The sequence below is a fragment of the Triturus cristatus genome, chromosome 3_1, assembly GCF_964204655.1.
Source record: "Triturus cristatus chromosome 3_1, aTriCri1.1, whole genome shotgun sequence".
Lineage (NCBI taxonomy): Eukaryota > Metazoa > Chordata > Amphibia > Caudata > Salamandridae > Triturus > Triturus cristatus.
The window spans coordinates 791,237,628-791,249,905 of NC_140583.1; the positions used below are offsets into that span (position 1 = coordinate 791,237,628).

Genomic DNA, 12,278 nt, shown 5'->3' on the forward strand with positions numbered 1-12,278 from the left:
CTCTTCTAACTAAATCCAGGTAATGAAAACTTAACACTTGCTGCTAATATCAGATACAGCCCTATAGAAAGGCCAAATTATGTCTCACGATTAGCTCATGGAAATCACTCAAAGTGAATAACAGGATTTTTCCTCCTTAACAGCACAATGACCTAAAAGAGGGCTAATGATTAAGTAAAAGGGGACTTTGAAGAGGAAACCCGCAAAGTACTGAAATATTAAAGCATTATAGTGGACATATGGTGCTTTGCGGATGACGCTCCATAAGACTTGCAAGTAAATAAATGTTCACCATAAACTACAAATATCTTCTAGACCAACAGTGCATGAAGAACATCAAACTACGGAAGGAAAATTTGTGCAACGAAATGCAGAAATTGCTAAACCATGTTTTTGAGAAATGAAGATAACATCTGACCTACTTCTGCAAACTGGCCAGAAAGAAATATAGAAATATAAAACAAACACCACTTGAGGACAGTGAGGACGATTAGGCCTACCATCCACTGTTCGATGTCGCCCCACTTCGTATCCAGACCATAATATTTCTGAAGAGGGGAGAAAAGGAAAGTAAATGTGAGAAAAAGTGAACATGAAAAAGTAGTAGAAAGGTGAGGTGCAAAGCGACAGGACTCACGCACTTGCCTGTAGAGCATCAACGAATGTGGCCAGGCTGGGATGGCCAAACATACACAGCAAGACATACACACAGTGCAAAAAAAGTGCCATACTCAAGGGGTACAAGAAGACAGACTTGGAAGGGGTTGTTGCTGCCGTTCATAAGACCTCATGCCCCCAGATTACACATGCACCACTACTAGAACACAAGATAGGGAAGATCAGTGGCTGGATCAAAGCAAGTAAAACATATCGCAGAAACCTCAAAAACACTAAAACCGGCCTTCACTCACTTTCCATGAATCAGACGCCCATCAAGAACCGTTGGTGCTTCATGGTGGTCATGCAATACTGGCCAGAATTAGGTTTGAGGTTTTACTAAAGCCAGGTTTTACAGATACTGCTTAGAAGGTGTACAGCATGCAAGTGACAAACACCTAGCTAAGTCTACATGCACTGATGCAAACAGCGGAACATGCACACACGAACGTACCTGCAATAATGCACTCTCATCGAAAATGTGAAAACAGACACATTTGAGCACTAATGGTTTGCACAAGATCAAAAAGCGTGCTTGTTGAAGAGGGTTGAGATTTAATTTACAGCTTCAAAAAGTGTTTTCCAAAATATGTATTCCACATTCTCTTTGAAAGGAGGGAGAAGTGAGGGATTGAAACATGATTTCTCCATCATGTGCTTTGACAACAGATTCCTGGTAACCCGGCAGCAAAGCTTAGGGGCTCGCCCAGCATCCCTGGGCAGAAATCCATGATTCCTTGAGCTGAAGTGGCGAGACCAAACCGGGCGTGAACAGGGAGGCCCCACAACACCCATACTACAGAGTCAGCACGGAAGCACTTGACATTAATGGATACTAAGTGTCTACAGCGAGGCAGGGAAACCCAGATATGTATAAGATAAAGAGGCTAGAGAAGTGTATAGGAAGATACAGGAAACGAGAACCAGAAAGCTCGAGGAATGCAAATAAGTTCGACAGAAGGTGCAAAAGAACAATAGAGAGAAATTGTTAGGAAGATAGATATTAGCAAACTAACGGAGTTGAAACAGATAAAAGTGATGAAAATAAAAGCGACATAGAAAGAGTTGAAAAGTGGAAAGGTGATATAGGCAGAAAGAATAAAGGAAATAGAAATTGATTAAGAAAGAATAGAACAAGTATGTGTTTGGGCCTGAGCCCTACCCTAAAAGTGTGAATGTTAACTGTCCAGGTTTTTAATTCTAAGAATGTGGAAGCATGGTGCGCTCTAGCACAAGGCAAACAAAGGCACTCGCCTTACAGACCACAAACGGTACCTGGTCTCCAAAGCACAAAGTTGTTCAAATTTCAGCCTTTGGTTTACTTTTGCCCTTGTCAGATGTGGCACATGGATCCGGCTCATCCACTAGGCTTTTCAGAATGTGAAGGGTTAGGAGGGGGCTGCGGCTTGTATTAAGGGCAGGCTAGTGAGTTTGGTCTTGGTCGTTAGCCCAGGTAGCACCTTGTTGGGACGTTTATGATTGACAAATGTGCCTTTAAAGGGTGTGGGGGAGACAGACCTAACCAGTTAGCAATATAATCATGACAGAAAAGCAGCATCTCACGAGAATTGGGCAGCTTCCCTAGGGTCAGTCAGATGATTGGGCCACGCAGGGTAGTGTGTTGTTGACACACTAGCCTGCTCACTCGGCCTCCGGGAGAAAGACTGGTAGAGGGAGCAGCAGCAATGTGCTAAGACTAGAGGATTTAGGGCCATTTAGCCAAAAGCCTAGAGAAACTCACCCAAAGACACTGAAATAGCCCAGCTTGGACCGGCAAGTACCATCAGCCCTTCTACAGAGTAGGGAGGAACTGAGGATGGAGCACAGGTGCAGTGATGTTAGTGAGGCTAGTGCACGCTATGCATCTGCAAAAACTACTTCCTGGCTCCGTTACTAGTAGTTGTGGAATGGAGGGTATTTCCATGGTTACTTTGTATATCCTTAGAGCACTGTCGTTCCCTGTGTAGCACAGAATACCCGCTTGCGTTATCCTCTCTGCAGCGGTACATAGGACAAGATTGATGGTTATGCGCAGGTCCAAGGTTTCCTCCTTGTGCAGCACTGAAAAAACTTGTATCATGCTGTTCTGCTGTGTGATTTTCCAGGAAGAGCGGCGGGGCTGTAAGTGAGCCAGGGCCTGCCAGAGCAAAAAACGAACACTGAACCAGGGCCCTTTAGGATCCTCGATTTCTGTCACTCACCAGCTAAAGAAAAAAAAATACTTTCCTGCCTGTCACATGCTAGTGCTGCAACGCAATATCACCAGAAGGGTCTTTCGTGACACAGGCACTAAGAGACAGGTCACTACTGTTGTTTAGCATTGCTGCTCAAGGGCCTGAAGAACAAGTTATTTACCACCGGTAACGCTCTTTCAGGTGGATACTCTATTTAACTGCACATTCCTCACCTCTAGTATGATCCCCGGACAGCAGACTGGATCCAGAAGCTCATGCCTAAAAGTTTCATGTACCACACTCTCCTGGCCCAATCAGGAAGGATTTGGGTGTCTGATTCCGAGCCAAACTCTTCTCTGGCTCGACTGTGCTTGCATCTAGTATCTACGTTTATGTGCCTGATCATGTGGGTCACGTCTTTATCTGCAAGGTGAATCCAAAACTCCTTCCCTATAATACCCCTGACCAGTGAGTCAAAAAGGACAGTCATTTGGGAAACAAATATTCCCATCAGCCAGCCTAGCCATAAGGTCAGTCAGTGACACTTGTTTGCTTGGCTGATATACACATGCTCTTTGGGACATGGCCAATGAGATCCTGACAGCAGTCCCTGAAGACCTTCGGGCCTCCCTGGCACAGACCCTTCAGGAAATCCATTATGCAGCTAAATGTCTTAGTTGGATATTTTGGACCCTACAAGGCAGTTCCTTCATCAAACCGGTCCTTTTGCAGAATTCTATAAAGGGCTGACATACAGGCAATGTCAGGCCCCCGCCACCACCACAACAGGACCTTCCTCTGGCACTGGAGTTGATGTTGATGGGACCAGCGCAGAGTTAGGCACCAGTGTGGAAGTTGATGCAGAGGATGAATCCACCAGCGTAACTCAACTGGAGGCCCTTGTGAATACCTAGGACCCAAAGACACGCCAGACGGAACCAGCAGAGTGCCAAAGATGTTCATCATGGACTCCACGAAGGCCTTGATCTGTTGAAACATCACAAATGACCCGGGAAATCTGAGGTTGCATCGAGAACATCAGAGGAATCAGCTCTTTGGTGGATCAGGGGGCAAGACAAGGTTGCCCATTGACGACATTGTGTATTTGCTGGACACCAAGAGCAGCGAGATGGGGACAAGTCCAACTTGGTCTCCTTATCTTATAGCTTCGTCTTAGAACCGACTTACCCAAAAACTTTGACCGTGATAAGGACCTGTAATGGAACGGCCTCGGTAGTGAGAGCAAGACTATGCTCTCTACTTTGAGCAGGACTTACGAGGTTTCTTTTGAAGTTCAGTGACTTACAGCTTCACTTCATGGTCCTGGATCACCATCTGGTCCATGAGGGAGCATTCCTCATGCAACTTGGAGTTGTGTCTTGAGCCCAAACACCAACGGCATACCTCGTGGTGGTCTGTCAGACATTTGTTTGTGACAGTCCCTGCAAGGTTTAACCCGTTGACCGCGGCGCGAATGCCCCCGCGGTGCGGGTGATTTATGAGTGGGTGTGGTTAGGACGGCCCCCGACCGTCCTCCGCACACACCCACCGTGACGTCAGACGGCTGGGGGCAGTCCGACACACAAAGGGTTAAATCATGCAGTCTTCAGAAGGGACTTTTCCCCTTGCACTCTGGATCTGCTGCTGAAGGAGTGGAAATAAAGGAAGGGATATCAGCGTGCAGGGGTGAGGTCTATACCTACCCCGCTTCATCACTTGCAGGCCAGAATACATTAAAGGCGGAGCCACACAAGGCTCCCAGATTCAGTCTGGTGCAAGTGGACTATTCTAAAGGTGAGACGTATCTATCCGAGGCATTAATTCCCACTTACTTCACAATTACTTTGTCAAGTTCTTTTTTTCTGCTTTTGACCCTGGATAAAGGTGCTATATAAATTGATAAGTAACATATCCTGGTCATTTTGATCATGGTTTGTTGAGTGAGACTCCATTTATAAATTTGAGAACAAAGGATGCTATTTCACATGCATTATGTACATAGGCCATGCGTCTTGTAAAGAATTCTTAGGGAGGCTTCTCATGCCACACATGTTTTATGGTCCCGCCACTATTTTTTATCCCATCTAACACATTGAAGAGAAAGGATCCCCTGGTTTGAAGTGGGGAAGCAGTGTGAGGTGATGAGAGTCTACCTTCACGGTATTTACGCACAGGGGTGACGTGAAAGAGACAAGGTGAAAAGGATAGGGAAAAGGGTATATGGGTTTCAAGTTACATAAGTCGTCTGAGCCCATGCAAATACCTCTTTCCACATAAGGTGTATTATGTTATCAGTCCTGAATCTGCTCTACAGATGCCACCTTGGTCTTGTCGGCTATGAGACTACCAGTTCCATGATGCTACACTACCCTCCTCCTTGCGTGATGACAATCTACTCCACCCTGTAAAATCTATTTGGAGCCAGTCATAAGACTGAATTTGGGCAAATCTGGGATTGGACAAAGGAGTATTTAGTAGAAGTGAAGCAACAGGGCATATCATTTGGTGGAGAATGAGAATGGGCAGGGTGGATGGCAAAATATGTTGTCGCCTAAGCAGCAAAAATCATTCCATTGGCCTGGTTGGGAGATTTACAATTGAGTAAGGGTCAGGAAGTAACTGGGAAGCCATAATTAGCCAGCAATGCACCCAGTCTCTGCATCCTACTCTTTCATGAACTGAGTTGAGAAAATCTGGGCATGGGAACAACGCAGGACACTACAGGTGGGACATACCCAGGAATAAGTTTGCGGTAACACAGCAAATGGAGGGCTAAGCATAACTGAAAATGTCATTATTTTTTACCCTTCCTATTTGGAACTAATCGTCTGGGAGCAGCTGGAAACATTAATGTGGAGAAGAACAGCTGAGGATAAGGAGGAAAGGAAACTGGGACTGCATGCCCAAAGCTAAAGCCTACCTTCTGCACTTGATAGATCTGCACGAGAGAAAAGAGAGCAGAGAAGAGAGAAACAAAAGCACACTGAGTCAAGAGACTACAAAGGCAACAAGTACATACTTTGCAATGTAAAGGTGTTTCAATTATAGCACTGAAATGCTGGATCAGAAAGGATGCATACCACTTCTATTGATTGATTCATATTGCAATCATTAACATTTGCCCTTTAAAGCTGGCTGTGATTTAAGGATGAAAGTATGGGGTTGTTTTCTCACATTTACTATGCTCTCTTTCTTTTCACGTTTACCCTGAAAGCAATCGCTTTGCCTGGGAGTCTCTAACTCCAGAGACCATCCAAGAGTCAACTTTAGGTGCTTTCCAGCAAAGCTCTTATCTCCTTGAGGGACAAAGCCACTTTTTTGCTGACCGTCTGACTTGATACATCCTTTTGAATGAATTTGTGGGGGGGAAAAAAAGTCTACCCTCCATTTAATTTAACATTCACATTGTTTTTCCTAAAAGGATTGTCCCTTTATCTCCTAATGTGTGTAAGCATGTGATAACAAATGACTGAAATCCCGGTTTAAGGAATGCCTTGATGATGTATGACAGTTTACCTCCCAGATAGTCTATTTGGAAAGGCCTTGAGCAAATTAGGAATGTGTTCTACTTCCCTTCCTTTTGGTCGGTATGGGCTTTCTTTCTATTAAATCCATACCCCTGCTTGTTAAGAAAAGTGACAGTAAATATGCTCCTTTTTGGAGTTGCAGATTGCATAAAACTTGAGTGAATCTCCTTGCTGATTAGAAGATGGGCTCTAGCCTAGCTACCTTGACTGTGCCAGTCTGGTCCCCTGCAGCCAATACTTTGTACAGCTACACCCTGAAGGCCTCTGGGTAAGAGAGAAGATCTTGGGTGTTGGGGCTAGATGCTGACCACATCTCTCGAAGCAGGACAATGCCGCATAAGAAGTTTGGTCTGAGGATCATGCAGGCTGGAAGCACCCCTCCCCAGGGGGAGATCATCAGCCCCTTGTCCACGACCTCCATGAGACCATATTGCTGGCAATGTGACCGATAGCTGAGCTTCAGTGAAGGTGCATCATGATGACTATTACATTGACCACAATGCAGATGGGCAGCCCTGAGTGGTGTTCCTGTTGGGCGGGCACATTTACAATCAACGAATGACCACATTTCCAAACAAGTTTATGAGAAGCCCTCCCGTTCCCCAGCCGCTCGTCTCAACTTGCACTCAGCCAGAACGTCTGGTCCTTTTACACGTGTTTCAAACAAAACATCAAAGACGTCAATTCACCAAAATACCAGAGCCACATTTATGCAAGACTGTATCACTTTGTATCTCTCTATTATTGTAGTGCCCCAGGCAAAGTTTACCTAGTAGGGAACAAGAGAAGTGATCTTCTGCCTCTGGGTTTCATGGGGATTGAGAACAGAAGTGTCCTAGAGAGCCTGTTCTGAACAGTAATATTTACCATATACATTCAGTTGATGGCATCCTTCATCTTTTATTCTAAAAGGTTATGCTATGTAAAAGCGGTTATAGTTGTCCTATCTAAGAAAACTATTTGGCTAGACACCTTTAGTTTTCACCAGTGATATGATCATTACAAATGTGTTGCTTGAATCGGATTTCCTTCAAAAACAGAAGACAAGAGACGTTTGGCAAAACAGGAACAGTTTGTTTAATTGAACAGTTCGGCCGGAAGAACAGTTGCAGGCACTAGGTCTGAGGAATATCTCACTTACCTCGAGTTTGAGGTTTCTTTATATGCAGTATTACAAGTGTAATAAAAGATTTCCAACGTACCATGTATATTGAGGAATGTTGGTTGCTGCCTTTAGGGTCATAAACGGTTAATGGTTACTACAGGTGACACAGTGTGGCCAATAGCGAATGTGTTCAGATGTCTGGCATGGGGAGCACGTGATCACTACATGTGCTAGGCCCCAATTAGCTATGTGTTCCTAACTCGTGTGGCATCTGACTTTATGGTGTTTTTAGGCGCGTGTACCCCCACCGGCCATGTGTGCTTTATTGGGGAAATCTCCCGTGACCACTGTAATGTGTCTGTGCCTATCTGTGGAAATGCCCAAGAGTTTCCTGCCCGAGTGTTTACCTGCCAGCTATGCACCCTACCACCTGTGACCAATCAGTAATCCTGGCCCCTGGGTCGCAAGGCCTGCCTGACCACGTACTTGTGTGTCAAGGTAGAGATGAAGTTCAGAATGGGCAATTCTATTAATAAGGACGATAGTTCATTTTTGTCGACAAATGTATCGATATCCATTTAATAAATGCTCTATCAACTTACATGCATTAAAAAATACGTATTATTTTGTAAAGTTATATCCCTGAAAAGAAAGTGACCTTTACTGATGGATAACAAGCGTCAGTCAGGCTTTTTGTCCAGGTTCTGCTGATTGCACAGAGCACATATCATGATCAAAGGTGAGACTGTATGTTCTCTCTAGACGCGGATTTCCGCGCCACGCTGAAGGTTCTGAGCGCGGGCGGGGCCATGACGGAACGGTTCCGTCATGCGCACAGCGCAACCGACGTGCATGACGGAACCGTTCCGTCATGCGCGTCGAAGGGGTTAAGCCAAAAAGTCAAACAGGTCAGTGAATTGAAATCATAAAAAATTATTTAGACAGATGGAGATTTGGGGGGATGCAGGGGGGATAATGTCCCCTGCATGGTTCTGAAAAGCATGCCCTGTGCTTATATTTAGTTCCCCACTTAGCGACTCTCCAGATATTTTGGGATTTTGGCCTTTATGTAAACAACCATCACACATTTATAACACAGGGCCTGAACGGAAATGGATTGAAATCCAGAGCAGGGGTCTGTCGGGTGGAGGAACGCACCATGTGCACTCCTCCTTTACGAGGGTGGCTATTAGGGAAGAGGTGTGGTGCCGCGGCCAGGGCGGCTGACTCCGGAACACAGGGGCTCACGGTTCGATCCCCGGCGCCAGGTTAGCCCAGCACCTTGAGACTCTGGGCAATAGCTTGCTTAATCTTCCCAACGACCGGAGCGCCGGGACACCTCGCCCGAGGTAGCTGCGTGCTTTACAAAGCTGGTATTATCATTATTATTGTCAGTTCACCAGGCTTTAAGGGACTGGTAGTGGTGGCAGAGCCTGATTATACTTGCAGAAGGCCTCTTGCCTGCAGAGAAGAAAGTTATCCACTGCCCTGCCATGTTTAAAATGATCTGCTAGTCCCTTTCAACTGGGTCCTGCATGTCGGATCTGGATGGTCTCCTGTGTGTGGATGGTGCTAAAGCAGGAGGTTGGAGCGATGTGGCATAGAGAAGGCTCTGTCCCGCCAGGATAAATGGTGAGGCCTTATGACCCTGGTCCACGCCGCAGCGCTTGTGCCCTTGGGGCAGGCAACTTGCTCCCCAAATCTGTGTTTGCATTGGACACTCGGGTTCCCCATGACCGGTCCATGGTTAACTTCAAAAGGCAGTTAGAGATGGCTAAAAGTGTTTGCGAAAGACAGATAAAGCCGAGTGGTGCCAGTGACAGCTTGGAGCAAATGGAAAATTGCAACCATATTTCACAGTTTCTTCCCAAGAAAAAGGGCATGGCACAGCCTGGCACTGAAGAAAATCACAACCACTTTTGGTTGTTGTACCCTTGACAACATCACCGCTGTAACCGTGAGTCGGCTTTTCATTTGTTTGTGCGGTGGGCTTGAAGTTTGGGCAACAGGAAGAACCAATGAAGGAGATTTCCCTCTTTCCAGCCGGCACGGGAAAGGGCAACCTCTGTTCACCTGGAGCCGAGGCAGCCCCATCTCTTTGGATTCAGAGGCATGCACCTTTGCACAACAGCACTTCAGGACGATGTTGCAAGAAACACAGCAGGTGGGTTAGAGTCAAGAGTTGTAGCTCCTTGGCGATTGTGCGGGCATGTATACACAAACCAGACTAGCGGGCACATCCACACATATACAAAAAAAACTGAGTGGCGGCCCAGCTTAAAAATATCGTCATGGGAGAGGCGAATGCAACGATATTTAAAGCTACAGTATGCAGTCAAGTTTTCAGGGATAACAATAACATTGGCATACACAGGGACGGCCTAGAGACAACTACCTTCCCATTTAAATATCATTGGGACAGTGAAAGGAAATTGAACCCCCCGCCCCACACCAGGCCTTTGGGAAAATTAATGTGCTTTCTCCTTGATCCTGTTATACTGCATGTAAGAACCTGAGAGTAGCCTCAAAGTTGTACTGACTCTCAGGGCCAATTGTATGTCTTATTTTGTTCTCTGCTTGTCATGTGTAGTACTCAGCTATATCCAGCTACGACTCAGGAAGAGTCAGCGCACCCCAAAAGCAGGCCATTCTCACCCAAAGTGGCCTTATTTGGTGAAAACAATTGGTCAAAATTCACCAGCAACTACTGACCAGTCAATGCTTTGTACAAGTACAATTTGGCCAGTGCTACGGAACATGAAATGAATGCCAGGTGGGCAGTGTGAAGAGAGTGGGTCATGTGCCAGCTTTAATCAATGCATTTGTCATACAAAAACGAGAAAAAAAAATAAAATAAATGAGGCTGAAGTTTTGCATTTGCTATATTTAATTGATACATTAAACATATTTAAAAGGTTCACAGTGACAGCTTTTCAAAAACACATTTTTCAAAAGAGCATTACATTTACTTCATCTTTGTAATCAGTTTCATAATGTGTATACATTTGTGAGTGAAGGAATTCCCAATTTGACATCAAGTAATAAACATGATCCTGGGTAGCACAAATACAGACGCAGGGTCTTCAACACGCACACATTAAGGGATGGGTGGAGCCAACCACAATTTTGTCTCCTTTCAGCCCTCTACCAACCCTCACCCCTCGTCATGCCACAAAAACGCACACACACAAGCTGTGTTTAGAAGATACAGAGCATCCTTGTTTTGGCTTTCACCTTTTTAAGATCATGTTATTAAGATCATGCTGCTTTCACTCTAAGACCTCTTTGATTAGTCTCTTAATTAACTTTTCAGTGTGTAAGGTCTTTGACTGTATTGTTGAGCCACGATATGCTTCACTGCTGTGCAGAGCTTTGGTTTACAAATGGGCTGGGGCACCCTGTTTCCAGTTTTGGCCTGTGCAGGTAAGGTTCGTATACGAGGCCAGGCCACACTGCAGATCTGCCAGTAAGGTCCGCCCATATCTCCACAGAGATCAAAACTAAAAACAGTGTGTCCAAGCCGCACAGCATTTCCACAGCTTTGCACATCACAGACTAAGACAAAAAAACGGAAGATCTGCACATCAGCAGCTCGTGTTCTGATTTTGTGGGAAAAGAGAAAATGAGACAAAGGAGGACCAAAGAAGGCCAAGGGTGAGCCATTCCTCTGCCCGAGGCAACCCCAGGCCAAACGTGGTCTCCAGTTTAGCATTTGATATATCTATGTCTCTATATATATATCTACATAGATATATATAGAGATATATAGATACATATAGAGATATATATCGATATCTATCTATTTGCAAGGTACAGCTACCTTCCGCAATACTGTACACCAGCTGTGTCATGTTTGCTCCTGCATTATCAATACATTAGCTATGGAGGAGTAGGTAAACTGACCCACTCTCTGCGTATTGCACCCCCATAGGCTCACTCTCCACCTTGGCTTTCCTCCTAACTTAAACAAAGTGAAGGAGCGTTCGTTAGAGAGCAGGAAACGCTGGGGGACGTGAGAGCATCCGACTGAGTAGATTGGGGAGAGACAGGGCCCCAACCTGGACCCTTGGAAATGTAAAAGTACAATATTGCTCAATGCACAACACAAGCAGGGGCTGTACACTCAAAATCTGCACGTCTTTTATGCTGACCTCTCAGTTATGTTTGAAGGTTGAGAGTGTAATCTTGAGGTTTACATTGTGTGGGTTTTGGAAGCATCACTTTCTGATGTGAATCAGACACTTACCACAGCACGAGTGTGAAATATTTGCATTTACCATTCTGCGGAATGCTAGAAACTATATAGTGAAGCATACCTGCATATAGGCAAATATGCAAACACCTCCCATCAACTAATGGGGTGCAAGAAAGGTTGTTTTCGGCCTTCAAATGATTTAAATGATCACTTTAATCAAGATAGAATTCAGATGCGCCTTGAGAACTGGGTTTTCTTTTGATAGGTTGTGGAAAATGCAGTAAGTAAAATACGCTGCAGTAAGAAGGCTCAAGGAAGCCGATGTGTAGTATATAAAAAAATATATATATATAGAACTCTGGAACCAGTATCTGGGTTTTAATCCCAGATTACCTATACATGATCAAATTGCGTGACCCCTGGCAGATTACTGTCTCTCCATGTGCCCAATTTCTGTTGTCTGACAAGCACAGGAGTCAATTCGGGCACATCATGTAAAAAAAGGGTCCTTTACTATTAATGTTATAAAACGATCTGACTCTGCAGGAACCCAACAATTGTTATTTTAGATGCGTGCTGAGCTATAGTTATGAGGCACTTCCATACCAAGAGGGGCGCAG

At 45.1% G+C, this 12,278-nt stretch overlaps 1 protein-coding gene across 27 annotated transcripts in view; it reads right to left on the reverse strand.

The window, feature by feature from the left end:
• Positions 1 to 12,278, reverse strand: part of LRRFIP1 (LRR binding FLII interacting protein 1) — a 458,695-nt gene that overhangs the window by 207,482 nt on the left and 238,935 nt on the right. For 21 of the 27 annotated variants that reach the window (XM_085645079.1, XM_085645077.1, XM_085645080.1 and 18 more), the window contains exons 3-4: positions 5,752 to 5,769; positions 501 to 548 (exon numbers count right to left, since the gene is read on the reverse strand). The exons of the other annotated variants lie outside the window; for them this stretch is intronic. In XM_085645079.1, coding sequence (XP_085501205.1) covers positions 501 to 548; positions 5,752 to 5,769 — 66 coding nt within the window. The remainder of the gene's footprint in view (positions 1 to 500; positions 549 to 5,751; positions 5,770 to 12,278) is intronic. 27 annotated transcript variants of the gene reach the window in all.